Source organism: Chlorocebus sabaeus, chromosome 1 (genome assembly GCF_047675955.1).
Source record: "Chlorocebus sabaeus isolate Y175 chromosome 1, mChlSab1.0.hap1, whole genome shotgun sequence".
Taxonomy (NCBI): domain Eukaryota; kingdom Metazoa; phylum Chordata; class Mammalia; order Primates; family Cercopithecidae; genus Chlorocebus; species Chlorocebus sabaeus.
In genome coordinates, this window is record NC_132904.1 from 7768935 (window position 1) to 7794887 (window position 25953).

At 52.9% G+C, this 25953-nt stretch overlaps 2 protein-coding genes and 1 long non-coding RNA gene across 10 annotated transcripts in view; 1 reads left to right on the top strand and 2 right to left on the bottom strand.

Moving 5' to 3' along the window:
* Positions 1–4332, bottom strand: part of DPP3 (dipeptidyl peptidase 3) — a 29466-nt gene extending 25134 nt beyond the window's left edge. For 2 of the 7 annotated variants that reach the window (XM_073014385.1, XM_037999034.2), the window contains exons 1-2: positions 4210–4298; positions 2227–2504 (exon numbers count right to left, since the gene is read on the bottom strand). In XM_073014385.1, the coding sequence (XP_072870486.1) occupies positions 2227–2504; positions 4210–4261 (330 nt within the window). In that variant the 5' untranslated portion in view covers positions 4262–4298. Of the gene's footprint in view, positions 1–2226; positions 2505–3221; positions 3623–4209 lie in introns of those variants that run through there. The other 5 variants (XM_037999036.2, XM_073014379.1, XM_037999035.2 and 2 more) reach the window with 5 other exon arrangements.
* Positions 4333–4419: 87 nt separating this feature from the next.
* LOC119624437 (uncharacterized) lies at positions 4420–7619 on the top strand. The gene is made up of 2 exons (XR_005240567.2): positions 4420–5008; positions 6870–7619. It is a non-coding gene; the product is annotated as an uncharacterized lncRNA (long non-coding RNA).
* A 709-nt stretch (positions 7620–8328) lies between these two features.
* On the bottom strand, positions 8329–18436 carry PELI3 (pellino E3 ubiquitin protein ligase family member 3). Of its 2 annotated transcripts, XM_007974492.3 has the most exons (8): positions 18267–18435; positions 16981–17133; positions 16358–16429; positions 13545–13674; positions 12458–12559; positions 11496–11690; positions 11004–11192; positions 8329–9340 (listed from the first exon to the last, which is right to left on the bottom strand). In XM_007974492.3, the coding sequence occupies exons 2-8, from the start codon at positions 17130–17132 to the stop codon at positions 8771–8773; spliced, it is 1410 nt and encodes a 469-aa protein (XP_007972683.1). In that variant the 5' UTR covers position 17133; positions 18267–18435; the 3' UTR covers positions 8329–8770. The 2 variants fall into 2 exon arrangements, with proteins under 2 accessions (XP_007972683.1, XP_007972745.1); XM_007974554.3 differs by lacking the exon at positions 16358–16429 and having other exon boundaries at positions 18267–18436.
* Positions 18437–25953: the final 7517 nt, after the last annotated feature.

Below are 25953 nucleotides of genomic sequence, written 5' to 3' on the forward strand. Positions count from 1 at the left end.
ATCTTCCTCTGGTAATAAGACCTCAATCCTCCTTTTGTGGGTGGGAGGGTGGGGGATCTCCCTTCCCCCAGCCCCAGGGTTGGGCATGTAAGCTGGCTTGGCCAGTCTGAGAAACCACCATCCTTGGCTACAGGATGGGCACAAGGCTCAAGCTGGCATAAGAGCGCTACCCACGACATTTCCCATTGGCAAAGAGCCTGTGTACACCAGGTATCATCAGGCCTGGAACCCCTGGAGCTCCCCCTCCGGGAGCAAGAAAAGCAAGCAAGCAAGCTGAGAGATGAAGACTGCATCCCAGTGGTAGCACTGAGTCCCTGAGTCCAGCCATGCCTGAAACTTCCTCTAGACCTGGACTTTTCAATCATGTGACCCAACAATTCTCCTTTTCACGTAAGCCAATTTGAGCTGGGTTTCTGCCACTTGCAAACATGAATTTCCCTGAATGGCTGGCGCCCACGCCTGTAATCCCAAGCACTCTGGGAGGCTGAGGCAGGCAGATCACGAGGTCAGGAGATTGACACCATCCTGGCCAACATGGTGAAACCCTATCTCTACTAAAAATACAAAAATTAGCTGGGTGTGGTGGTGCGTGCCTGTAATACCAGTTACTCTGGAGCCTGAAGCAGGAGAATCGCTTGAACCAGGGAGTTGGAGGTTGCAGTGAGCCAAGACTGTGCCACTGCACTCCAGCCTGGTGACAGAGCAAGACTGTCTCAAAAAAAAAAAAAAAAAGAATTTCCCTGAAAATAGTAATGCTTGGGTTGCACCTTCCGTTTATAAATATTTCCACAGATATTAGCTCTTTTAATGAGTAAGCCATGGCCCAAGATGGGAAGTGCATGCCCAGACTTCAAAAGAGGTAGACTAAACAGCACGTCAGCTCAGAGAGAAACAATCCAATCCCTTTATTTCCCATATAGAAAAACGGGCCATATTCCTGTACACTCTTGGTGGGAATATAATGCAGTGAAAGTTTTTTAGAAGATGATTTAACAGAATCAGTGAATTGTAAATGTATAGAGCCCTTGACCCAGCAGTTCTCTTTCTAGAAACAGATCCCCCTCACATGTATGCACAAGTATGCTCACCATGGCACTGTTTGTAAGAAAAACGGGACAAGCTAAATGTCCAGAAATAAAGATGAAATTGATTATAGTGTACACTGCTGTGGAATACTTCACAGTCAATAATAAAGAATGAGGTACATTTAAATGTACCCCATTCTCCAAGTTCTCCAAGACATGGCATTCAATGGAAAAAGCAGGACACAAAGCAGGAAAAGAACATCATCTCATTTCTATAAAAGAGAAAATAAGGAACTGATTCGCCATGCATATACACATATAGGTATGTAATACACAGACGGGATTGAAAAGGCTGTAACCAAAACCAGGCACGGTGGTTCACGCCTGTAATCCCAGCACTTTGGGAGGTTAAGGCAAGTGGATCACTTGAGGCCAGGAGTTCAAGACCAGCCTGGGCAACATGGTGAAAACCCATCTCTACTAAAAATACAAAAATTAGCCCGGCGTGGTGGCACATACCTGTAGTTCTAGCTACTTGGGAGGCTGAGGCATGAGAAATGCTTGAACCTGGGAGGTGGAGGTTTGCAGTGAGCCAAGATTGCACCACTGCACTCCAGGCTGGGTGACAGAATAAGACTCTGTGACAAAAAAAAAAAAAAAAAAGGAGAAAGAAAAGGCTGTACCAGCCTCAGTGGGTTACCTCTGAGGAGGGCACAGAATGAGTGATCTTTGTGTTTTTTGTGTCTTTCTGCATTGCTGCAATGCACTAAGAATTCGTGTATTACCTGGCCGATATGTCCAAAAACAAAAACCAAGGGACAGGCAGAACATTCTGCCCAGGGCCACATAGTGTGGTAGAGAAGAACTGGTCCTGAATTCAGACCTCCTGATACCTACTCTGGACTCTTTCCTCTCCTTCCCTGAATCTCCACCAGTTTCTTTTGTTATGATCACAGCAGCTATCATTTATCTTGAAGTCAGGCACTGTTCTAAGTGGGTCATCACAACACTAAGAGGTACAGACATCCCACATGCATATTTTACAGATGAGAAGACTGAGGCTCCAGAGAGGGGAAGTGCCTCAATTTGTAACCTTTGGTCTAATCCTCCACCTACCCCTTGAAAGAGACAGACATTTGCATCCTGGTCTTTCACACCCAGAAGCCACTCAGGAAATGCAGGTTGGCCCAAGGGAACTAACCTGATACTCCTCCTCGGTAAGGCCCTCAGCCAGGGCATGTTGGCGCAGCTGGTCGGGGTCCTGCGCGCGGAAGAGGCGGCTGAGCAGAGCATAGATGTAAGGGGCCTCGGGGGAGGTCTGAAGCAGCACAGCCAGGCCTCCATACCAGGCAGCACGGGACAGGTGGTGGGCATAGAGGCGCTCTGTGGGTGACAGCAGGCGGAAGGCCTCACGGCAGTCCAGGCTAGACACGCCGATGTCATTGGGCAGGATGTACTGGGTGTCCGCCATGGGCCCTGCTGAGAACCATCACTGTCATCACAGCTGTTGTTTACCCCATATCAATTGCATACCTGGCTCTGAACTCTTATAATCTCATTTAATCCTCCCAAAAGCCCACATGGAAGGGAATATTATTGTACCCATTCACCAGATATGCTAACTGAGGCTCAGAGGTCAGATGACTCACCCAAGGGGTCACAAAATACACTGGTGTACCATATTTGGCCTGTAGTCCCTAAACGTTAAAGATTGATTCTAAGGTCAGGCACGGAGGCTCACACCTGTAATCCTAGCACTTTGGGAGGCCGAGGTGGGTGGATCACCTGAGGTCAAGAGTTCAAGACCAGCCTGACCAATGTGGTGAAACCTCCTCTCTACTAAAAATACAAAAATTAGCCAGGTGTGGTGGCGGGTGCCTGTAATCTCAGCTACTGGGAAGGCTGAGGCAGGAGAATCACTTGAACCCAGGAGGCGGAGGCTGCAGTGAGCCTTGTACCATTGCACTCCAGCCTGAGTGACAGAGTGAGACTCCATCTCAAAAAAAAAAAAAAAAAAAAAAAATAGATTGACCTAACTACCTAGTATTACAGATGGGGAAACTGAGGCTCAGGCTCAGAGCCTTGCCTAATCCCACAATGGAGACATCAGCAGCAGAGATTCTCATCTCTAGGCTCCCAGCCCAGGCCCCTCCCTGCTTCCTTGTTCAGTATTCTTTTATTGAGATGGAGTCTCACTTTGTTGCCCAGCCTGAAGTGCAGTGGCATGATCCTGACTCACAGTAATCTCCGCCTCCCGAGTTCAAGTGATTCTCCTGCCTCAGCCTCCAAAGTAGCTGGGACTACAGGCGTGCATCACCACGCCCAGCTAATTTTTTGCATTTTTGGTAGAGATGGGGGGCAGGTCTCGCTATTTTGTCCAGGCTGGTCTGGAACTCCTGGCCTCAAATCCGCTTGCCTCGGCCTCCCAAGTGCTGAGATTACAGGTGCCGCGCCTGGCCTTTGTTCAGAATTCTTCACACTTTCCACTGGGCTCACAAGGATAAAGTTCCAGGCCGCCACCTGGAAGGCTCAGCCTTTAGCCAGGACTTGGCCCCAGACTTCCATTGCTTTACTTTTCTGCACCTCCGTTTCCTCCTCTGTAAAAGAGGGAATAACCTCAGTATTACCAGGTGGGTGCGCTAATCAGATGAGGTCGCCTGTACGGAAAATATCCACAGCAATAAATGATTTTCCTTGCACCTGTCCCATTCTCATCCCTCTAACCGCCTTTCCTCATCCCTCCATTCTCCTGCTCTCTCCCTGTGCTCCGCCAGGGAAGCCCCAGAAGTTACAACCGGAAGAAAACCCATTTTACAGATAGGGAAACTGAGGCTTGGAAAGGCCAACAATTTACTGAAGGTCTGACAGCCCCGTTGGAACCCGGGGATTCCCCAACCCGGGGCCTTCTCCCCGCCACGCCCCTTCCCGGCTGGGACAGAGTTTCCAGCCTCCCCGCCCTGCCCCGGACTCCAGAAGCTCCGCCCCAATAGCACATCCTCAAGATTCGGAAAGGGCTGTTAACTCTTTGCTCCCCGGAGCGCTCTTTGGCCTCGAGGGCGGGGTGAATTTGGAGGAGGTACTGGAGAGTGGGCAGAAAGGGAATGATTTTGCGCTCAGTACAGATTCGCCTTGGTCCCCCAGGATGACACACTGGGATCCCCAAAACCCAGGCGCCGCGCCTCACCTGCAGCAGCTGCTCCGTTCGCAAACTCACTTCCTGCTTCCGGCTCCCCCATTCATTGGGGCTCTGCAAACCCCGCCCCCCTTGGCCAACTGCCTGGCCTCGGGGTCCGGATGGGCGTCAATACCAGCCAATAGACGCGCCGAGACGAGCTTCTCGGCTCTCCGGCTCCCGCCCCCAGTCGCTACGGGGTGGTGCGCGGGTTGGCCCTGCGGGCTCGGCCTTTTGTCTGCAGGCCGCACACGCGCCGGACCGGGTGCCTCTGTGCCCGGCCTGGTCGCGGCCTAGTCCCGACAGACGGAACTGACGAGGTCACCAAGCCCAGGCTGACCCGGCGCTGGTGTCAGGGACTTGGGAATCCCCCTCCCTCAGTCCCGATCCCGCTTTCCTTTGGGGTTTCACCCCAGCGGCCCCAACCTCACTCTTGCAGGTGGGAACCTACACAATAGGAGTAACGTGGCTCCCCCTCACTCTCGGGACTCGGGGCCTGGGAGTGGAGACTTGGAAGTTGCAAAGCTCTCGGTGCCGGGAATCGAGGCTACGGTCGAGTGGGCTCGGGCCAGGGCTGAGGTGGTCTCACCCGTGTTGGGGCGCGGAGAAATGCCTCGAGTGCTTCACTGTACCACCACCCACCCGCCACGGGCCTGGAAGCAGCCGCTAAACATTCCCGAGCCTCAGTTTCCTTAGCACAAACAGGCTGGCAGTTTCCTGGGGCTTGTCAGATGCCTGATGGATCAGAAAGCTTCCTGCAGCCCTGAAAGGGAGTCCAGAGCAGAGGCGGGCCTGCAGTCCACTTTTACAGGTCTGGACGGACTCACAAAACCACGGTCTGGGTGGGGCATGTGGAAGGGCCTAGGCCGAATGGGGAGTAGCGGTGAGGGCCCAGGGTCAGACTGGGGGTGGAGCGAGGTTGTCTGGGAGTCTTGGCTTTATGAACTGGAAAACCAGGCTAATAATTGAATCCAATCCAAGGAATATTGTAAGTTGTGATGTGTTGGCTGCAGTGCCGCCCCCTATAGTTGCGCAGGGTGAGGGGCGTTTGGGTACTGAAGTCCCACACAGTCTCCTTGCCATGCCTGTGTCTAGGCCAGGCAGCGTCTGCTTACCATAGACACCAGTTTCTCATCCGCAAAAGTGCCCAAGGCCCTGCTTGACACAAGTGTTACAAGCTGTTAGCTTTGATGATGACTTGTTATATGAAGGAGTTCAACAAGTTGGTCAGTGTCCTCAGGAAAGTCACCCTTCTTTCCTTTGCCTCCATTTTCATTGTCTTTAAAATGGGTATAAAGTTGGCTGACAGGTGAAGTTGAAATGTGCACAAGTAAGGGAGGTAGTGCTGTCCACTGCCAGCAGGGGACAGCTCAGGCGAGGAAAAGATCCCAGTACTCTTGGAACCCCCAACCAAGCTACGAGATCACATTTTTATGATCACAGATAACATGAGCATGTCCTGAGGTCCCTTGCTACCAGTTTGGCATAGAGGACGTCATTTAATTCTTGCAAAAATCCTGAGGTATCATCACTTTACCCATTGTACAGATAGGGAAACTGAGGCTAAGAGGTTCACTGACTCCTATAACACCACACAGTTCAGGTGTCCCTGACCCCAACACACAGATACACACACACAGTCACTCACATGGAGCAGTCTATCACTGGAGTCATAACTCCCCAGTCTTGGCTGTTCCCCATGGGAATGAAAAAGGGGTCGGTGAGGAGCAACATGAATCAACTGTGTTACAGGTGCCCTCCATATATTCACAACCACCTGGTGAGGTAGCGACTGTTATCCCCTTTAGCACTGAGGAAGCTGAGGCTCTAAGAGCTGGCAAAGGCAGAGCTGGGACAAGACCAGGGCTGTCTGACCCCATCCACCAATACCTCTGAGTCCTCCCCAGCATCTAGGGTGGTGCCCTTTGCTGGTCTCTCCTCCTAGGGTCGGAGGTTCCCCACTGGAAATGGGATCAGAATGTTCCCTGCCTAGGCCAGGCGCGGTGGCTCAAGCCTGTAATCCCAGCACTTTGGGAGGCCGAGGTGGGCGGATCATGAGGTCAGGAGATCGAGACCATCTTGGCTAACACGGTGAAACCCCATCTCTACTAAAAATACAAAAAATTAGCCAGGCATGGTGGCGGGCGCCTGTAGTCCCAGCTACTCAGGAGGCTGAGCCAGGAGAATGGCGTGAACCCAGGAGGCGGAGCTCGCAGTAAGCCGAGATCGCGCCACTGCACTCCAGCCTGGGTGACAGAGCGAGACTCGGTCTCAAAAAAAAAAATTGTTCCCCTGCCTGGTTCCCAACAGGATCAGAAGAGAGAACTTGAAATTCTGAGTTGGATTTTGAGTGTTGTGTGTTGTATGTTGAGGGGAGAGAAGTTGGAATGCTCCCACACCTCCTGCAGCATCCCCACCCTCCCCTCCGCCCCCACTGCAGCAGTGCCATGCTCTGGAAGCAAGAATCTGACCACACCCTCCTCCTCATAACATGTGGGTGCCGTCTGTCTTCTCAATAGCCCAGGTCTCATCTCCCTGGTCCCAACCAGCTGTGTGACCTTGGGCAGGTCCATCCCTCCCCTTGGAATCTGGACTCCCCTAGGCTCTGCCATCTACTGGGGATGATGCCCAGGTCAGGTCTATACTCAGAGCCTTCTTCTCTTCCTCTCCAGAACAGCCGTCTACCTGTCTTCCTGGCTTGCTCTCCCCAGGAATGGTCTGGGGCAACCCCAGCAACACGCCCACCTGTGACCAGGATGACCAGGAATCCAGTTCAGGCTTGGCTTCCATGGCAATCAAGGCCCACCAGGCCTCAGCAACCTTCCCTACCCCCCATTCCTTTTTGCTTGCCCCCCTCCACACCAGGCATGTTCCCTGCCATGCCATGCTGTTCTCCTCACCTTGGCTGCCCTCCCAACTCCTCCCTGCCTCTAGAGATGCTCTGCCATTCAAGACTTGACTCAGGCTCCAGGTCCTCCCTGGGCCTTCTAGAGCCCCTGGTTCTCACTCCTCGGAACACTTCCAGCCTGGCTGATAGCCCATTGCATCCTAGCCTGGGGTACAAGTGGCCAGCACAGGTGTGAGGGTCAACTTCCAACAAGCATGGGTAGGTCCCTCTGCAGACCTTGGGCTGCGAGAGGCAGGGCCTTGCCCACTGCAGTGGCCCTGCACAGGGCTGGGCACAAAGCAGGTAGGTGTCCACCAATCCAGTATCCAAAACCCTGCTCGGTTCACCCCCACCTCTGTTGAAGGAAAGCAACACTGTGATGGAGAGGAGCAGCTGTGGATTCAAATCCTGACTTGGCCACTTTCTAGTTGTGCGACTTGGTGCATCTGCCCTCATCTCCTCAGAGACACAAATGGCAACACCTCCCTTCTTGGGTTACTGTGAGGATTAAATAACAAAACCTCCAAGAAGCAGAGCCAGGTGTCTGGAGAGTGCTCAATGGACGTAGTTATTATTATCATCATCAGCGCAGTGCAGGGCACGTGGTGGGCATTCAGGGATGATGGCCCTTGTGTCACAGCCGACACACTCTTGACCAGTGAGTCCTCTCTCCTCCCTTTGTTGACTCCTGACCATCCACAAATGAGGTTCAGAATCCTCCATCCAGCATCTTCCCTGGTCACATGGTCCCAACCTTTTGCTCCACCCCCTTCTCTGTCCCCCAGCAGTCCATGCTCCAGCCACCCTGACACTGTCCCTGGATTCCTGGCTTACTGACACCTGAGCCTACGCACAGGCCCTCCCTTCTGCATAGAGCACGCTTCCCATCTTGTGGACCCCAAGGGTTCTGAGCAGCCATCGAGGCTGAGCTCCTATGACAACTCCTTCGTGAAGCCTCCCTCACTTTTCCATTACCAGTGAGGCCTGCTACAGCCCGATTCGTACTCTGATCCTAGCACACATGAAGCGTGTTGCCATTTGGTAACAGTCTGTCCTCCACTAGACTGTGAACTCCGCCAGGCGGGGAACCAGGTCTGATTGCCTCTGTGTCCCCAGAGACCACTTAGCACAGAGTCCAGCCCATAGCGGCTGTCAGCAAATGCTGGGCCCAGCCTGCCACCCACCCACCACTCACTTGGGGGCTGGAGGCATTACACGCATGCGGGGCACATGGGACTCGTGGGGGCAGCTGAGCAGCGAGGTTTATAGAGGAACCCGGGGTGGCAGCAGGAAGGATGAGTGTCTGAAACTGGGTTGGCAGGCTCAGGGCATAGCCAGCCTAAGCTAGGGGTCAGGGGCCCCTGGCCCCTTCACTCCCCCAGGGGCACACAGTGTCAGCGGCACGATGTGGGATGCCCTGGGAAGGGCAAGGCCATGGGGCTGGGCTTTCCTCCATCAACCCAGGACAGAGCTGGTTCTGAAGGCCCCATCAGCATGACTGGGGTGGAGATCTTGGGGACCTCCTTGGGGGGCCACAGTTGGGGGGAAGGGCACAGCCCGTCCAACATGTCCATCTGGTGTGGCTGTGCCAGCAGGGAGTGTCCCACATGCAGAGCTCCCTCTGGGCTGCAGGAGGTGGGGACCTGGGTGGGCAGGTGGGCACAGCAGCAAGGGGCCCCAGGGAGCCTAATCCAGCGGGCCCTGGAAAATGAGGCGGACGCAGCCATGCTCGCCAGTAAGCCAGGCCCCGCAAAAAGGGCAGGCGGCATGGAAAGCGTGGGTGCCGTGGGGCAGTGGTGTCTGGGCCCAGTAGCGGGCAGTCTTCTCAGAGCAGACGTGGCCACAAGGTGCAAACGCATGGCTAGGCGGCCCAGGGTCCAGGCAGAGGCCGGCCTCCTGGCCAAGCCATAGAGGCACATAAGGCCCCACGAGGCGGCAGAGAGGACATTCGCGCTCCTGGGGGCCCCGCTCCCGCCGGCAGCCCCAGCCGTGGTAGCCGTGGACGTGCCCGCAGCGGACGTAGACCCATGGCTGCTGTTTGTCGGGTGCTGTGCGGCCACGGGCTGGGCTGGGGAAGGCCAGAGTGCTGAGGCCCACGGGGCACTGGGGCCGCGCTGCATTTGCCTCCTGCCGCTGGGCCTCCAGTTGCTTCAGTGTGGGAGCCCGCAGCAGCCCCGCCGGTGTGCGCCACAGCAGTGTGGCCCCACACAGGTCGATGAGAGAGCCGTCCTGCAGCACGTTGGACTCGTTTTCCACCTGCCAGAGGCAGTAGAAGGGCCTTACTGTCCAAGAGGCCCCCGCTGAGCCACGGGTCCATCCCACGGAGCCTCCCTGGAGAGGACACCCTGGCTGGCAGGGCAGGCAGGGCAGAGGGGCAAGGCAGGCTGGGAGGCCAAGCGAACGGGCAGGTGCACCCCAGGCACATGCTGACGCCCCCTCCCAGCGGGGCATGGGCCTTGGTTTCTCTATCTGTCTAATCAGGAAGTCTGAACCCAGACAGGGTTTTTCTAAAATAAGATGTTTTCTGAAGTGCCCTCCTCCTGACAGAGGCAGGAAAGGCCTCTAACAAGGAATGCTGGGTACTTAGCTCAAAGCTAACAGGGAATGCTGGGTACTTAGCCCAAACCAACTATCCCAGTAGTTACAGTTAAAAGCAAAAACTCAGGAGCTAGGCTGCCCAGGCTGAATTCTGGCCTTACCATTGACTAACTTTGTCCCTGGTCAAGTAACTTAACCTCTCTCCATCTCAGTTTCCTCATCCTCAAGATGGACTGCACTTTCTGGCATCTCAAGTGGTTCTCGTGAAGATTAAATGAATCGATCAGGCCGGGCACGGTAGCTCACGCCTGTAATCCCAGCACTTTAGGAGGTTGAGGCGGGTGGATCACCTGAGGTCAGGAGTTCCAGACCAGCCTGGCCAACATGGTGAAACCCCATGTCTACTAAATACAAAAAGTTAGCCGGGTGTGGTGGCTCATGCCTGTAGTCCTAGCTACTTGGAAGGCTGAGGCAGGAGGATCACTTGAACCCAGGAGGTGGAGGTTGCAGTGAGCTGAGATCGTGCCATTGCACTCCAGCCTGGGTGACAGAGTGAGACTCCATCTCAAAAAAAAAAATTTAAAAAAATAAATAAATGAATCATTCAGTGTAAAAACTTAGAACAGTGCGTGGCAAATAGTGCTTAAGAAGAGTAGGCTTGTGAAACATTCACATGCATCATTTTACCAAACAATGCTTCCCCAGACCTCCCCACAGAGTTGATGCTCTGCAAAGAAAAGCCATGCTTTTCTCTGAGGTTTTGCATCTCCTTGGACAATGTGCTCATGCCTGAAGAGCAACGCATGGCCCGTTTGAGGAGCATGGCCATGTGACCTTGGACAGCCCCTGCCTCTCTCTAGGACTCACTCTGGGCTCCCTAACCTCAGCTCTCTGATCTGCACCACAAGGAGTTGCCACTAACACCTGTGTCAGAACTACTGTAAGGACCCTTTCCTCCTGAGAGAGAACAGTGCTAAACCTGTCTGAATGTGACAGACATGCTACAAACTGCCAACACTTTAGGCTATAAACTGCTCACACATGGGCCAGTGTCACTCTCATAAGAAGGTGTGATTTTTTTTTTTTTAAGCTGCCAGCAGCCTCGAAGCCACCTGGGACTGCACAGTATGTCTGTGTGTGCCTTGATCACATCACCCCCTGGACCTCCAGTGGTATGCACACTATGCTTGGGGACCCTGGTCTGTCTGCCTGTCTGTGGCACATGCTAAGAACTCCCTGGGCCTGGGATTCCCCAACATGGAGCCTGTTGGGGCTCCCTGGGGCAGAAGGACTAGAGATCATCTCCTGGCTTGGGCAGGGGGATGGGCAGCTTGTGAGGGCCTGGCAAGGATGAGGGTGGGGAATAGAGCAGGCCACCTACCAGCTTGCCCCGCTGCTGGGCTGAGCGGCTGTCCCGCAATGTGTACACATTCCCACAGACTGAGATCTCCCGCCAGACACCTGGGGCTGAGTCCTCGGAGAAGCCGCCCGCCGGGTGCATCACCAGAACTCCATTGGTGGTCAGTCCATCCATCAGGCCATCTGGGGTCCGCCATTTGGCCGCCCGCTCCTGGGACCACATGAGGAATCAGATCACATCCACTAGGGGCCCCCCAGCAGGCTATGTGCCAGAGGCACTGCCCCCCTACCCTCAAGTTCAGGGGTGGCTCAGAGAGGACTGGCATTGAAGCTGCATGACTTAAGTGTCTCTCTGGGCCTCACTTTGCTCATCAGTTAGCTGGGGTTGCTAAGCCCTGCCAGGACCATCATTTGGATTACTGTGGGCTGGTTCATCACATCAAGATGCTGCACTTCCCAAGCCTACCCCTTGCCTCACAGATGAAGAGTTGGTCCCTTCCTGGGGCTCACTCACTCCAAGGAAGATGTTGCTAGAGGCGTCGAAGCCAGCTGCATAGATGCGGGCAGTATAGGGTGGCCGGCGGTCACAGAGGATGCGGCAGGCGTAGCGGGAGATGGTGCTCTGGGCGGAAGGGCCCTCGGCAGCCCCTCCTCCAGGTGACGTGTCTGTTACCACGAAGTCAATCATGTTCTCTGTGGAGCGGCCGATCTGTGAGGACAGGGAAAGCAAGCAGCGAATGCATGTACATAGGGGACTCTCATAGGCCTCCCCACCCACAGTTCCGGCAGCTGCTCTGTATGCAAGGTCACCAAAAAAGGAGGCTGCCAGGTCCTGAGAAGGGGGCAGCACCAACTCCTTAGACCTTCTAGGCTCCCAGGTGAGGTCTCCAAGTCCAAGAAGCCATTGCCTGGAGCAGCTTCTCCTTCTCTGTTGCCCCCACAGCACTAGGGATCACCCCATTCAATAAATACAAGTTGATTTGCTGATAGAATTATAAGAGGGTGGTCAAATGTTAGCAGCAGATAGCGACTTCTGAGTAACTATTTGCCATATGCCAGCCACCATGCTAAACATTTTATATGCAATGCCTAAGTTAATCTTCCTGTGGGGTGGGTACTATTATGGGCCTCATTTTACAGATGAGTAAACCAAGGCCCACAGAACTTAAGTGATACTTCCCCAAAGTCACCCAGTGGTAAGTGATGGAGCCAAAATCTGAACACAGGCATTAGGCCTCTCACACCTGAGCTGAGCTGTGTGAACTCCCACAGTCTAGGAGTCTTGAGTTTGATCCTTGATACAGCCACTGACTTGCTGTGTGACTCTGCAGTCAAGAGCCCACACTGGGACATCCTGCTTCCTCGTCTGGAGGGAAGCAACTTTCCCATGGCCTCCCATCCTGTAGCCTCACCTGAAATGCTTGCAGAGCCTAGAGGCCTGGTGGCCAGGAGGTGTGTGGAGAGGCCTGAGCATACCTGGAACATGTCTGTGTCGCTATCATGTGTATACTCCACTATGACCGAGTGGCTCCGGGACAGCGTGTACGAGATGCTGTGCTGACCACGGTTACTCAGTGCCTGGGGGGAGAAAAAAGTCACTTGCCAGGGTGTGCAGCTATGATAAGTGTAAGCCTAGAGCCAGCAGCTGGAGCTCAAGGCCCAGCAGCCACTCTCCAGAAAGGAGGCAGCTCCATCCTTCGCAGAGGGTGGACAGTGCAGCGAGTGTGTCACATGATTTAAGCCGTACAGTCACCTTAAGAATGGGGTTATCAGGCTGGGCACAGTGGCTCACGCCTGTAATCCCAGCACTTTGGGAGGCCGAGGTGGGCAGATCACTTGAGGTCAGGAGTTCAAGACAAGCCTGGCCAACATAGCAAAACCCCGTCTCTACTAAAAATACAACAAAAAAAAATTAGCTGGGCATGGTGGTGCGCACCTGTAGTCCCAGCTACTCGGGAGGCTGAGGCAGGAGAATGGTGTGAACCCAGGAGGTGGAGATTGCAGTGAGCCGAGATTGTACCACTGCACTCCAGCCTGGGTGACAGAACGAGATTCCGTCTCAAAAAAAAAAAAAGAATGGGGTTATCGTTCCATTTTAGATTTGAAGGAACTGCAGGTCACAGAGAAACTGCCCTAAAGGCACACAGCTGGAAATATCAGAGGCTGAATTCTAACCCAAATCCTCTAAAGCCAAAGGTTTTTTCCTTTACCATTGCAGTATGACTGTCACCTCCCACTCTCTGAACCTTGGCTGCCTCTAAGATGGCGCAGCTCATTTCCACCCATTTCCATTGGATGGAAATAAGCAGCACCATCTTACAGGCAGCCAAGGTTCAGAAAGGTCTGGTAGTTAAGGAAACATTTTGCAAACTGTAAAGAACTATGCACACTGCAAAGGATTTTTCATCACCATTCTCGGGTGGCCCAATATGCAGTGAGTGATGACACAAAGTGGGCTCCCCTGTTAGGGTGGGGGGCTGTGGGCAGGTAGGACCTGGAAGGCCAAAGACCTGGGCCTTGGGCAGGGAGGGCAGGATCTCAGGTCTACAGGTCAGTTGCTTGCCTTGGAGACGAGTGGCGTGGAGATGTGGTGCATGACGTCTGGCTTCACTCCGTTGGCATGCGGACGGCGGCTCAGTGCCAGGCGGCTTCGCCGGCGGCCTTTGTCCCCACTTGCCAGACACCCATTGTAGCTGTAGATGTTGGAGGTTAAGAAGAAAGGGTTGCAAGAGGAGAGAGAGAAAGAGGGAAAGTGAACCCCTGATGAAACTTAGAGGAAACTGCCAACTTCTGGGCAGATCCTACCTTAATAAACAAGCTCTAGAAGCACCTGAAACTAGAAGACCCTACAATAACAAATCGGTACCTTGGGGAGTGGGCAGGGGGTGTCAGAACAGTTTCAAAAGCACTTTCATTCAGTTAACCAAGTATTTCCTGGACACTTGAGTCATGCCTGGATGGGTGCTGTGCACTGGGGCAGTAGAGGTGACGCACCACGGGTCAGCTGTGGGCCCTCAGTGGAGGGGTTCCTCAGCTTCTCCAGGAACCTAGGTGCCACCTGCCACACCCAGGCACAAGTCAAAGATGCCATAAGCCTAGAGGAAGAAAAGGGAATTCTGGCCCTAGCATGAGGCTTCTGGGAGAGGGAACACCTCTACTGGGTTGTGAAGAACTAGAAAGGGTTCACCTGTAGCAAATTGTCACTTATCACACCACTACTCAAAACCAAAACGAAAGGAAAAACTGACCCACAATGCCACTACCTCTATATGTCCACACATGTCAAATTTCCACCTGCCTTTCCATCTCTTGTCCGGAAGGGATGGCTGTGAGAGGCACAGAGGAGGTGAGTCATAGCTCTCATCGCTGCCATGGGCTGCTGCCTCCGTGTTCCTGGCCTTCATGTTATCAATCACCTAATGGAATCTGTGCAGTGGCCTGCCAGGCAAGTGGCTTTCTGCCCATCTTACAAATGAGAGAAATCAAGGCTCAGGGAGGTAAAGTGACTTGCCTCTGGCTAGTAGGTGAAAATGTCCAGATTCGAGCCCAGTCTCTCTGACTCCAGAAGCCCCTCTAGATGGAGGCTCACCCTAACCAAAGGGCCCAAGGCTGGCAGGATCTGATGAGATCAGGGAATGGTGACTTTGGTGGTGAAGTATGTGGGGGAGATGACGCTAGTGGGAAGGCTCTGAACTCCAGGCTGAGGACATTATTTTGTAACCAGTGGGGTGCCAGGAAGGTTTGGGAACAGGAAGTGACAGGACAAAGAGCTGCCAAATACAGACAAGGCCACTTGAATCAGAATCTTCTAGTGAGTTTGTTAAAATCCAGATGAGGCCAGGCGCAGTGGCTCACAACTGTAATCCCAGCACTTTGGGAGACCAAGGTGGGCAGATCACTTGAGGTCAGGAGTTCAAGACCAGCCTGGCCAACATAGCGAAACCCCGTCTCTACCAAAAATACAAAAACTAGCCAGGCATGGTGGTGGGTGCCTGTAATCCCAGCTACTCAGGAAGCTGAGGCAGGAAAATCACTTGAACCCAGGAGGTGGAGGTTGCAGCGAGCTAAGATCGTGACACTGAACTCCAGCCTGGGTGACAGAGCAAGACTCTGTCTCCCCTGCCGCAAAAAGAAAAAAAAAAATCCAGATTCCCTGGTCCCACCCATTGTGACTATGATTCCATAGGCTTGGAGAGGGCCTGTCAATGTGTATTTTCAGTGCCCTCCAGCCAGCTCTGATGTGCAGCCAATGTGGACTCTGCTGTGCAAAGGGGCTGCCAGGAGGGCCCATACCCGTGGGTCTGCAGCCTCCCACATTAGTGGCCTTGCCTTGGGCTGGAAAGCCAGTCCTGCCTTTGGGATACAAAGCAGCTGCTTTTTCAAGGCAAGCTCTCCCAAGGGAGACATCACTTTTGCCCTTGTGAGCTCTTCCCACACATCGGGGGCGGGGGTGGGCAGGCCCCGAGGTGGGGCAGTTCAGGACACAGACTTGGGACACAGATGGGCCTGGCTTAAATCTGGCTCTTCCACTTATCACATGACCTCTGTAAAATGGAGCTAATTTTTTAGGACCTACCCCGCAGGTTCATTTTGAGAACTAAATGAGACAAAGCATTTAAAAGTGCTTAGCACAGAGTTTGGCATATTTATAGGAAGCCCTTGATAAGTGTTCGCTATTACTGCTTTTTTTTTTTTTTTTTTTTTTTGGTAAAAAAAGCACGTGTCAACAAACAGCCATTTTTAAAAAATAATTTTGGCCGGGCGCGGTGGCTCAAGCCTGTAATCCCAGCACTTTGGGAGGCCGAGACGGGCGGATCACGAGGTCAGGAGATGGAGAACATCCTAGCTAAAACGGTGAAACCCCGTCTCTACTAAAAAATACAAAAAACTAGCCAGGCGAGGTGGCGGGTGCCTGTAGTCCCAGCTACTCGGGAGGCTGAGGCAGGAGAATGGCGTAAACCCAGGAGGCGGAGCTTGCAGTGAGCTGAGATCCGGCCACTGCACTCCAGCCTGGGCAACAGAGCAAGACTCCGTCTCAAAAAAAAAATAAAAAATAAAAAAATAATCTTAATGATAATATAACTTATCAAATAGTTTCTTTAGGACCGATGGCAGAGAGAGGCCAAAGGGAGACCTAGATGGGGGAGGAGGAAGAGGGTCTGTCCCTGGAGAAAGATCTGAGTGGATGGTGCAGGGATCCTGGTCAGGAGAAGACCAGGAAGGGATGAGGTTGGCCCGGCCGCCAGTTCATGTTGCTTCCTCTCTTCTGGCCTTGGCTTTCTCATCTGCAGTGTGCAGGTCAGCTGTGGCTTAGTAAAAGTGCACTAGACCTAGAGTAAGAAAGACCTGGGTCCAAATCCCAGCCCTGCCACTTACCAGCTGTGTGCCCTTGGGCCAGTCACTTCCCCTCTCTGAGCCTCGGTTTCCTCACCTCCTTCCTCACAGCATCTTTGTGAAGATTGAAATGAAATAATGTCCATGAAAGGGCTTGGCACAGGCCTGCCTCCCAGAACACTTGATATGTGCTGGGCGCTGTTCTATGTACTTTACAGAAATCACCTCACTCATTCCTTCTGACAACTCTCTGAGGAAGGGATTATTAACATCTCCATTTGCAAAACGGGAAACGGAGGCATAGGGAAGTTCAGCAACTTGCAGAGGCAGGATTTGAACCTAGCAGTTTTGCTGGAGAACCAGAGTTCTTCAACCCATACCACACACACTAGGTGCTTTAGGAAAGGCAGCTGGTGTTAACGTTTTTCTCATCTGATCAGGAAGTTGGGTGGTTAGAGTTGTCACAGTAATTTGTGAAAAATAGGAAGATAAAACAATAATTATGAATTGAGGTGGGTTTGGTCAATTTTGTCTTTCAGCTAGGAAGGTGAGGAGGGATGAACAGCAGAAGGCACTTTGTGGGGGAAGGAGGGGTCGGGGCCCTTGCTCTGGCTGCATTGGGTGGGTGTCTGGTGCTTCACCCCTTCTAGGCCAGAGATGCTCACCCCAGGACGATGAGTTCACCATACTTGATGGGATCCTCGCCTGGCTGCGCATCTTCACCGGGAGAGGAGAGAACGCAAGAGCCCTTGTTCCCCCGGTGCTGAAGGTCTGAGGTTCGGGGGGACCCCACTTCAGGGTTTCCTTCCAGCACCATTCTGGGCAGAGTGGGAGAGAAAAGAGCTTTGCAGGTTCCCACCCCAGCCCCACTCAATCCCAGCTCCAGCCTGCTGCAGGACCGCCTAGGCTAAGGCAAGGGTGACCTTTCACCGCCTCTACTGCTATGGCAACCACTTCCCCTCTGCCTCCTCTAAACTGCCCAAGGTTGCTGGGATACCAGGGAGGGGTGGCACAGTCAAGAGGGTCAGGATATTCAGTGGTGCCAGAGGAATGGACCAACTTGGGGTGGCCAGAGGCTGCTTTTTGGCCAAGATCCCAGTTTGGGATGTGCTTCAAAGAGGGGCACCCCATGAGTTGGGGGCCCTTACCCCTCATCTCAGACTCAGTTCCTGGCTATGACTCTTAGCCTCTGGACCTCTGATTTAGCCCCTCTGACAGGTTCTTTGAATCTACCTGTCCATCTGAATCTTTCTGCCCCTTTGAGGTCTAGGCCTCTGTCTGTCCATCTGCTTTCTCAATGACTCTCCGTCCTCCTAGCCGCTGTCCTTTTCGCCGTCTCTCTCCCCCTATTCCCCGTCTCTGCCTGTCTGCCCGCCTCCGCCTCACCATCCATCTGCCTCAGTCTCCCCATCTCGGCCTCCCCCTGCGGGCAGGCCAATGGACTCCTGGGTGCACGCTCTTCCCTCCCTCCCTCCCTCCCTCAGGTGTCTGCGTCCCCAGCCGCCCGGGTCTCAGGAGGCTTGTGGGGGCGGCGCTCCCCCCTCGAGCTCGGGCTGCAGCACAGCCGTCTCCCGCAGGCAGCCCGTTTGGAAAACATCCTCGCGCTGGAGGGACCGCGCCGGGGCAGGCCCGCGCCCCGCGCCCCGCGCCCCGGTTGGGCAGAACGAGAACCGCGGCCCAGCACCTACGCAGGTCCACACCCGGCGGCCCGTCCACACCCGGCGGCCCCTCCGCACAACACGCGCGCGCGCACGGCCCCGCACTCCCCGGGCCCGGACGGCGCAGAAACCACCCGCACCCGCGACCGCAGGGAAGCGCGGGCGCGCAGTAGCCACCGGCGCCCGCCCTCGGACCCACTCCCTCCGCCACCCCCAGACACGCAAACACGCCCCCCGCGCCCGCCGGGACCCGCCCGGCGCAGCCCCCGCCCCCTCTGCCCCGGCGGCCTCACCTGGCCACGCTCCGGGACCCGCTGGGCGCCGCTCCCTCACCGCCTAGCCCCTGCTCGGCCCCGGGCCGCTGCGGCGGGATGGGCCAGGCCCGCGGCGGCTCTGCGCTGCCTCGTCACGGGGACACCCGGGGCCGGAGGAGGGGGATGAGCGCGAAGAGCCACGCTCCGCCCCCTGTCCTGAGGCCCCGCCCCATTGTCCCCGCCCCTAGGAGAGCCCCGCCTCACTCCAGACTCCGCCTCTTGCGGCGATGCTTAGCCCTCGTCGGGGGAGCTCCTCCCCTTCGCATGAGACCACGCCCCTCCCCTGGCACCGCCCTCTGACCAGGGAAGCCCCGCCCTCCACTCCGTCTGAGGGACTCCCTTGCCCCTCCTCGCCGGCTCAGGACTCCCCCGTAGTCTACGTGACCCCTCCCCCATTTCAGACTCCCCAGACTCCGCCTCCATTTCCGGGGACTCCAGAGTTCTCCCGGAGACCCGGGCGCCCCCTCCCCACCGTAGGTCAGGGCCCTCACAGAGCGCTGGCGAACCCTCTGGGGGACTCCCCACCCCCAGCTCCGACACCCCATCTTCCATCTGGGGACGCCACGCAATTAGAGGAGAGGAGGAAAATGCTAAAGGCAAACGGGGTGTGCGGCAGCGGTGGAGGCCGGGGAAAGCAGCTGCAGTTGAAGAGTCGCAGACCTGTCTTCCAGCCCAGCTCGGGCACCCCCCCTCCCCTTAGTCCCCCCCCGCCCCGCCAGGATGCACACACCACCCGATGTGCTGCAAAGAAAAGAGACCTTTGCGGGAGCACAGCCCCTTCTGGGCCTGGGGCCCAGATCTACCAGTCTACGTTAGGCACTGTGCGCTGTGCTTTGAGCAAATTAAACCCTTTACTTTAATCCTGGAAGGCAGGCACGATAGTTGCCCATTTTACAGATGAGGAAATAGATTTACAAAAGTGACTTACTTGTAGTTTGCTAGAAACGGGCCAAGAGAGAATCTCAGCTGTATGAGTGGCTTCAGTCTCAACTCCTAACTTCCGTACCTTATCCTTCTGACTAGGGATGGAGCCTCAGAGGTGCAGAAAAGAAACCTTATCTGCATCAGGTAAGGTCCCTATTGCTCAGTACTGTTGGTCTGGAACTATAACTAAAGGCTGGATTATAGTTCCAGACCAAGTCTTTGGTCTTGTGGGTGGCGGTGGGGGTGTTTTATGAGAAAATCAAGGAAGACTGCATAGAGGAGGTGGCTTTTGACTTCCATCATGAAGGATTCCGGGAGTTTGCCTAAACATTCCTGAGAGGGGGCCGCTGCCACCCCCACCCCCACAAACTTGTTGCACCTGAAGCTCCCAATCTACCAGAGTCCCCTGAGGCCCTACCACATCCACCCTGCTAACTCCCCCACCTAAAAATAACCAAAGATACCAACTGCTTTGCCAACTGTTCGGGGGCCCAGCGGCTAGATGAAACAAGAATGCAGCCGACGGCACATCCTTTAGGGGAAACGATACTCGTTAGTCACAGAGAATTTCCCTGCGAGACTCCCACCAAGCAGGCTGCAGGTCACACAACCCTGTGACACAGGATAGCTGCCCTCACTGATGCCTCCAGAGGCCTCCATTGTGCTGGGTTTGCCCGGGGACCCTGGGACAGCTTCACTCCCTTGTGTACCCCCAGCTTTTAATGCATTGCCTGCCAGAGTAGGTCCTCAGTGAACATATACTGAATCCCTGTTATAATCCCCAGTTTACGCACCAGGAAGCCGAGGCTCAGGCAGGAGAAGAAACTTGCCCCAGGTCACAAGCCAGGCTGATGCGGAGCTGATGCTTCACAGGATCCCCAGTGCTTCCACCTGACACTGGACTGCATGGAGGAAGGTCGGAGAAGGATCACCAAGACTCACAGGAGGAGGCAAGGATTTCTCCTGGGGCAGTACTGGGATTAGAGCTGCATGGCAGCACAGCCAGACCACTGGGCCTCAGGGATCCTGGGGCGGGCCTGATTCCAGGATTGCTCAAGTAAGGGAGAGTAAGGGAGAGTTAGGACACCAACAGCAGATGTCTAAGTTCCAACCTTGGCTTTTGGCTCTAAATCCAGTGCTCTGCTCCAAGAACTCCAGCTTCTTAATCTCTCTAAGCTTCAGTTTCCTTATGTGTAAAATGGGAATGATAATTATACCTGCTTGTGGTGAAATAGGATTTTGCAGTATTGTTTTGAAATTCCTTTGTCAGCCCTCCCTTTTCTCTCTTCAATCTAGATCTTGTCCCTGTTGCTTCAAAGAAAGGGACAAAGAAAGGAATAAAATAGAAACTTTATTTCTTTAATTCTTGGGTTCAAATGCCTGAAGGTGAGAGGCTTGGAATAGTTTGGAAAAGTAGTTATATATCTAGTTGAGAAAACATGCAGAAAAAGCAAAACAGGCTGGGCGCAGTGGCTCACCCCAATGCTTTGGGAGGCCAAGGCAGGAGGATCGCTTGAGGCTAGGAGTTTGAGACCAGCCTGGGCAAAATAGTGAGACCTTGTCTCTACAAAATTAAAAAATTAGCTGGGCATGGTGGTGCCTGCCTGTAGTCCCAGCTGCTCAAGAGGTTGAGGCAGAAGAATCGCTTGAGCCCAGGACATCGAGACTGCAGTGAGATATGATCCCACCACTGCACTGCAGCCTGGGCAACAGAATGAAATCCTGTCTCTAAAAAAAATTAAGAAGAAAAGAAAACAAACAAAAAACAACAGTGGCAAATTCTTTCTGGGCTGGGAGATTTGGAGAGGAGAAGGAAGAGCTGGAAGATGCTGGGTTCTGCCCTTGAGGCCATGCCAAAGTGGGAGGGTAGGGTTGGGAAAAGACAGATCCTTCACATAGATTTGGGGATCCAGAGCAGAGGCAACCTGGGCTTCAGTTCTCAGGCTCTAGCTTTAGAGGAAAGCCCTTGAAGCAGGGTTGACTACAGCAGTGTGGGGTTTGTGCTATGTCTAGGAGGGCTGGTCTGCGGAGTCTTAGATGCGTAAGTGGCATGGGAAAGACTTGAGATTTCTGTGCCCCAAAATTGCAAAGCTGAGAGAGGCTGGAGTGTCCCGTGGGTTGGTGGATCAGGGTACCTAGATTGACAACTGGAGGCCAGTAAGTTACAGGTATCTCAGTAGAAGCTAGCAAGGAAGATAGCCAAGCTCCAGCGGCACTGGTCCATAGGCCCCTGGCTCTTCCCAGTGCCATGACACTGGGGAGATCCTCCTGGATCTGAGAAGCCATTTCAAGTAGAGGAGGAGGAGGTGGAAGAGTCAAAAGGACTGCATTTATATCTGAAATGACTGAGAAAAGCTGAAACTTACTTTGACGACACTGTCTCCCAACAGGTGCAATGGGAACTGGAAAGAGAGATGATGTTTAGCTTAGAATGGGTGAGCAAACTACAGCCCACTAGCCTGCTGCCTGTTTTGTAATAACCTTGTATGGAGCATAGCCACACCCACTAGATTATGTACTGTGTGTGGCTGTTTTCATGCTACAATGGCAGAGTTGAGTTGCGGTGAGAGTGACTATATAGCTCTCAAAGCCTAAAATATTTACCGTCTGGCTCCTTACCAAAAAAAGTTAGCTTAATAAGCTGGAGAATCCCCGCAGGAGGAGGTATGCACATGTACCCAGCAGGTGAGTGCTGCTTTGGTGAAAGGCTAACATTTCTTTATGTAGAGACTTCCCTGTGGGATGCTTGAATGTATTCATGTCATGATAGCTGGGTCCTTCAGAGTGAGTGATACAAGAGAGCAAGACCGAAGATACAATGTCTTTTTTTTTTTTTTTTTTTTTTTTGAGACAGAGTCTCACTCTGTCACCCAGGCTGGAGTGCAGTGGCGCGATCTCCGCTCACTGCAAGCTCCGCCTCCTGGGTTCATGCCATTCTCCTGCCTCAGCCTCCTGAGTGGCTGGCACTGCAGGCGCCCACCACCACACCCGGCTAATTTTTTGTATTTTTAGTAGAGACGGGGTTTCACCATGTTAGCCAGGATGGTCTGGATCTCCTGACCTTGTGATCCGCCAGCCTTGGCCTCCCAAAGTGCTAGGATTACAGGTGTGAGCCACCGCGCCCAGCCTACAATGTCTGTCTTAAAAATTATTTCTGGGCTGGGTGCGGTGGCTCACGCCTGTAATCCCACTGGATGGCTCCACTGCACTCCAGCCTGGCGACAGAGTGAAACTCTGTCTCAAAAAAAAGTACAAAATTAGCTGGGCATGGTGGCACATGCCTGTAATCCCAGCTACTTGGGAGACTGAGGCATGAGAATTGCTTGAACTTGGGAGGTGGAGGTTGCAGTGAGCTGAGATGGTGCCACTGCACTCCAGCCCGGGCGACAGAGCAAGACCCTGTCTCAGAAAAACCCAAAACAAAACAAAACAAAGAAGTGGGAATATAGGAGGCATGCAAGAGTCACTGGTGCCTAGAAATTGTCAACTCTAGCAAAACACAAGGTGCCTAGAAATTGTCAACTCTGGCAAGACACAAGTTGGCAGTTCTTTGATTAAGACTTCAAGGCCTGAGGATAATAATCCGTGACTCTTGGCTCCACCTTCTGGGCTCTTAATTATACTTCCAGAGTCATCTTTCCTGTTCCATAAAAGGTAGGCTGTGTTTGCAGTTGAGTAATTTTTCTTGGCCTGCACCCTGTCTATAGAAGTTTGGGGGTTCAAATGCTGCTTTTCCATTTCTGTTGTCTCTGTCCTTTACAGTCCAAGTTGGCAGTGTTTCTGCCAATACAATTCTCTTAAAAACTGTGTAGATTTCTATGGACCTTATTCACTTCATTTGACTATGCCCACAAATCTCTATGAGATAAGCCCCTCTACCTTGGGCTCATGCTGATAGACAAATCCTTTAATGTTTCTAGAAGCCCTTATTGTTTGAATGGTTCTATTGCCTTGGACCTGAAGTCTTAGGGAATTTACAGGCATACTCTTGGCCTCTTGGCTTCAACTTTATATCATGTTTTTCTGATGTGATCTTTTTCTAGAAGCCATTTGTTAATTTTAGCATTGTTTTTGACTGGAGAGGCTGGGGATTTTCTTCTTCTTGTTTTTTTTTTTTTTTTTTTTTTTTTTTAGACGAGGTTTCGCTCTTGTTGCCCAGGCTAGAGTATAATGGTGTGATGTCGGCTCACTGTAACCACCACATCCTGGGTTCAAGTGATTCTCCTGCCTCAGCCTCCCAAGTAGCTGGGATTACAGGCATGCATCACCACACCTGGCTAATTTTGTGTTTTTAGTAGAGATGGGGTTTCACCATGTTTTTTTGAGCCAGGGTCTCGCTCTGTCACCCAGGCTGGAGTGCAATGGCATGGTCATGGCTCACTGCAGCCTCAAACTCTTGGGCTCAAGCAATGCTCCTACCTCAGCATCCTGAGTAACTGGGACCACAGGTGCATGCCACTGTGCCTGGCTCATTTTTATTTTTTGTAGAGGCAGTTTCTCTATGTTGCTAGGCTGGTCTTGAACTCCTGGGCTCAAGTAATTCTCCTGCCTTGGCCTCCCAAAGGGCTAGGATTACAGGTGTGAGCCACTGTGCTCAGCTGGCACCAAATCTGTCGTAGTCATTGCTGAGTAGCAAATTATCCAAATCTAAGCAGCTTAAAAGAATAAATGTTTAATCTCACATAGTTTCTAAGAATCAGGAACTTGAAAGCAGTTTAGCTGAGTGTTACGTGCAGTTCTATGCAAACCTACCCCCAAAGTCCAAGAAAGCTGAGAGGCTGAAGAAAGAGACTGACAAATCCAGTTTCTCAGAAAGAAACATTTAATGACTTAGAAACAGAAGGGATGTCTTAGGCAGCTGCAAGATAATGGATCCCCGCACCCACACTCCAGAAGGTATCCTTTCTCTTTTAGGGTAAAACATGTACAGCTGGTCATGTCTTCAGACTTTTTTTGCCAAGATCCATGACCACTGTGGGGGTTTAAATAAGCATCTTTATGTGGGACTTTCTATGCTACAAGGCATTGTTTAAAGAGCATACTGCAGAACACCTTGGTATGTGGGGGTCAAACATCACTCACCACAGGAGTTTCACTTCCAGATGGTGTCATATTTGCCATGAAATACACTGTTTTCCTATGCTGGGACCTGGGTTCTGGCTCAAGTTTCTCATGGGGTTGCAGTTAAGATTTCAGTTGGGACTTTAGTCATAAGAAAGCTTGAGGGCCGGATGATCTATTTCCCAGAGGCTCACTCATATGCCTGGAAAGTGAGTGCTGGATGTTGGCAGGAAGCCTGGGTTCTTCTCCATGTAGACCTCTCTGGAGGACAGCTTGAATGTTCTTACAACACGGCAGCTGGATTCTCCCAAACAAGTGACCCAAGAGTCTAAGACAAAAGCCACAATGAGGCTGAGCAGTGGCTCATGCCTGTAATCCCAGCAGCTTTGGGAGGTTGAGGTGGGAGGATTGCTTGAGTCCCGGAGTTTAAGACCAGCCTGAGCAACATAGTGAGACCTTGTGATATAGTTTGGATATATGTCCCTGTTCAAATTACATGTTGAAATGTAATCCCCAATGTTGGAGATGGGGCCAGGTGGGAGGTGATTGATGGGGCAGTTTCTCATGAATCGTTTAGCACCGTCCCTTTGGTGCTGTGCTTGTGATAGTGAATGAATTCTCATGAGATCTGGGGTTAAGTGTGTGGCACTTCACTCTCTCTTGCTCCTGCTGGCCATGTGACATGTCTGTTCCCCCTTCACCTTCCACCATGATTGTAAATTTCCTGAGGCCTCCCCAGAAGCTGAGCAGATACCAGCATCATGCTTCCGGTATAGTTGGCAGAACCGTGAGCCAATTAAACCTCTTTCCTTTATAAATTACCTAGTCTCAGGTATTTCTTTTTTTTTTTTTTTGAGACAGAGTCTCCTGTCGCTTAGGCTGAAGTGCAATGGTGTGATCTCAGCTCACTGCAGCCTCCACCTCCCAGTTCAAGTGATTCTCCTGCCTCAGTCTCCCAAGTAGCTGGGATTACAGGTGTTGCCACCACGCCCGGCTAATTTTTGTATTTTTAGTAGAGATGGAATTTCACCATGTTGGCCATTCTGGTCTTGAACTCCTGACCTCATGTGATCTGCCCATCTCAGCCTCCCAAAGTGCTGGGATTACAGGCATAAGCCACCATGACTGGCCATCAGGTATTTCTTTTCTTTTTTGTTTTTTTTTTTTTTTGAGACGGAGTCTCGCTCTGTTGCCCAGGCTGGAGTGCAGTGGCCGGATCTCAGATCACTCCAGCTCTGCCTCCCGGGTTTACGCCATTCTCCTGCCTCAGCCTCCTGAGTAACTGGGACTACAGGTGCCTGCCACCTCGCCTGGCTAGTTTTTTTGTATTTTTTAGTAGAGACAGGGTTTCACTGTGTTAGCCAGGATGGTCTCGATCTCCTAACCTCGTGATCCACCTGTCTTGGCCTCCCAAAGTGCTGGGATTACAGGCTTGAGCCACCGCGCCCGGCCGCCATCAGGTATTTCTTTATAGCAATCTGAGATTGGCCTACCGTGCCTTATCTCTATGAAAAATTAAAGGCCGGGCGCTTTAATTTAGTCCCAGCTACTCAGGAGGCTGAGGCAGGAGAATGGCGTGAACCTGGGAGGCGGAGCTTGCAGTGAACCGAGATCTCGCCACTGCACTCCAGCCTGGGCGACAGAGCGAGACTCCGTTTCAAAAAAAAAAAAAAAAGAAAAA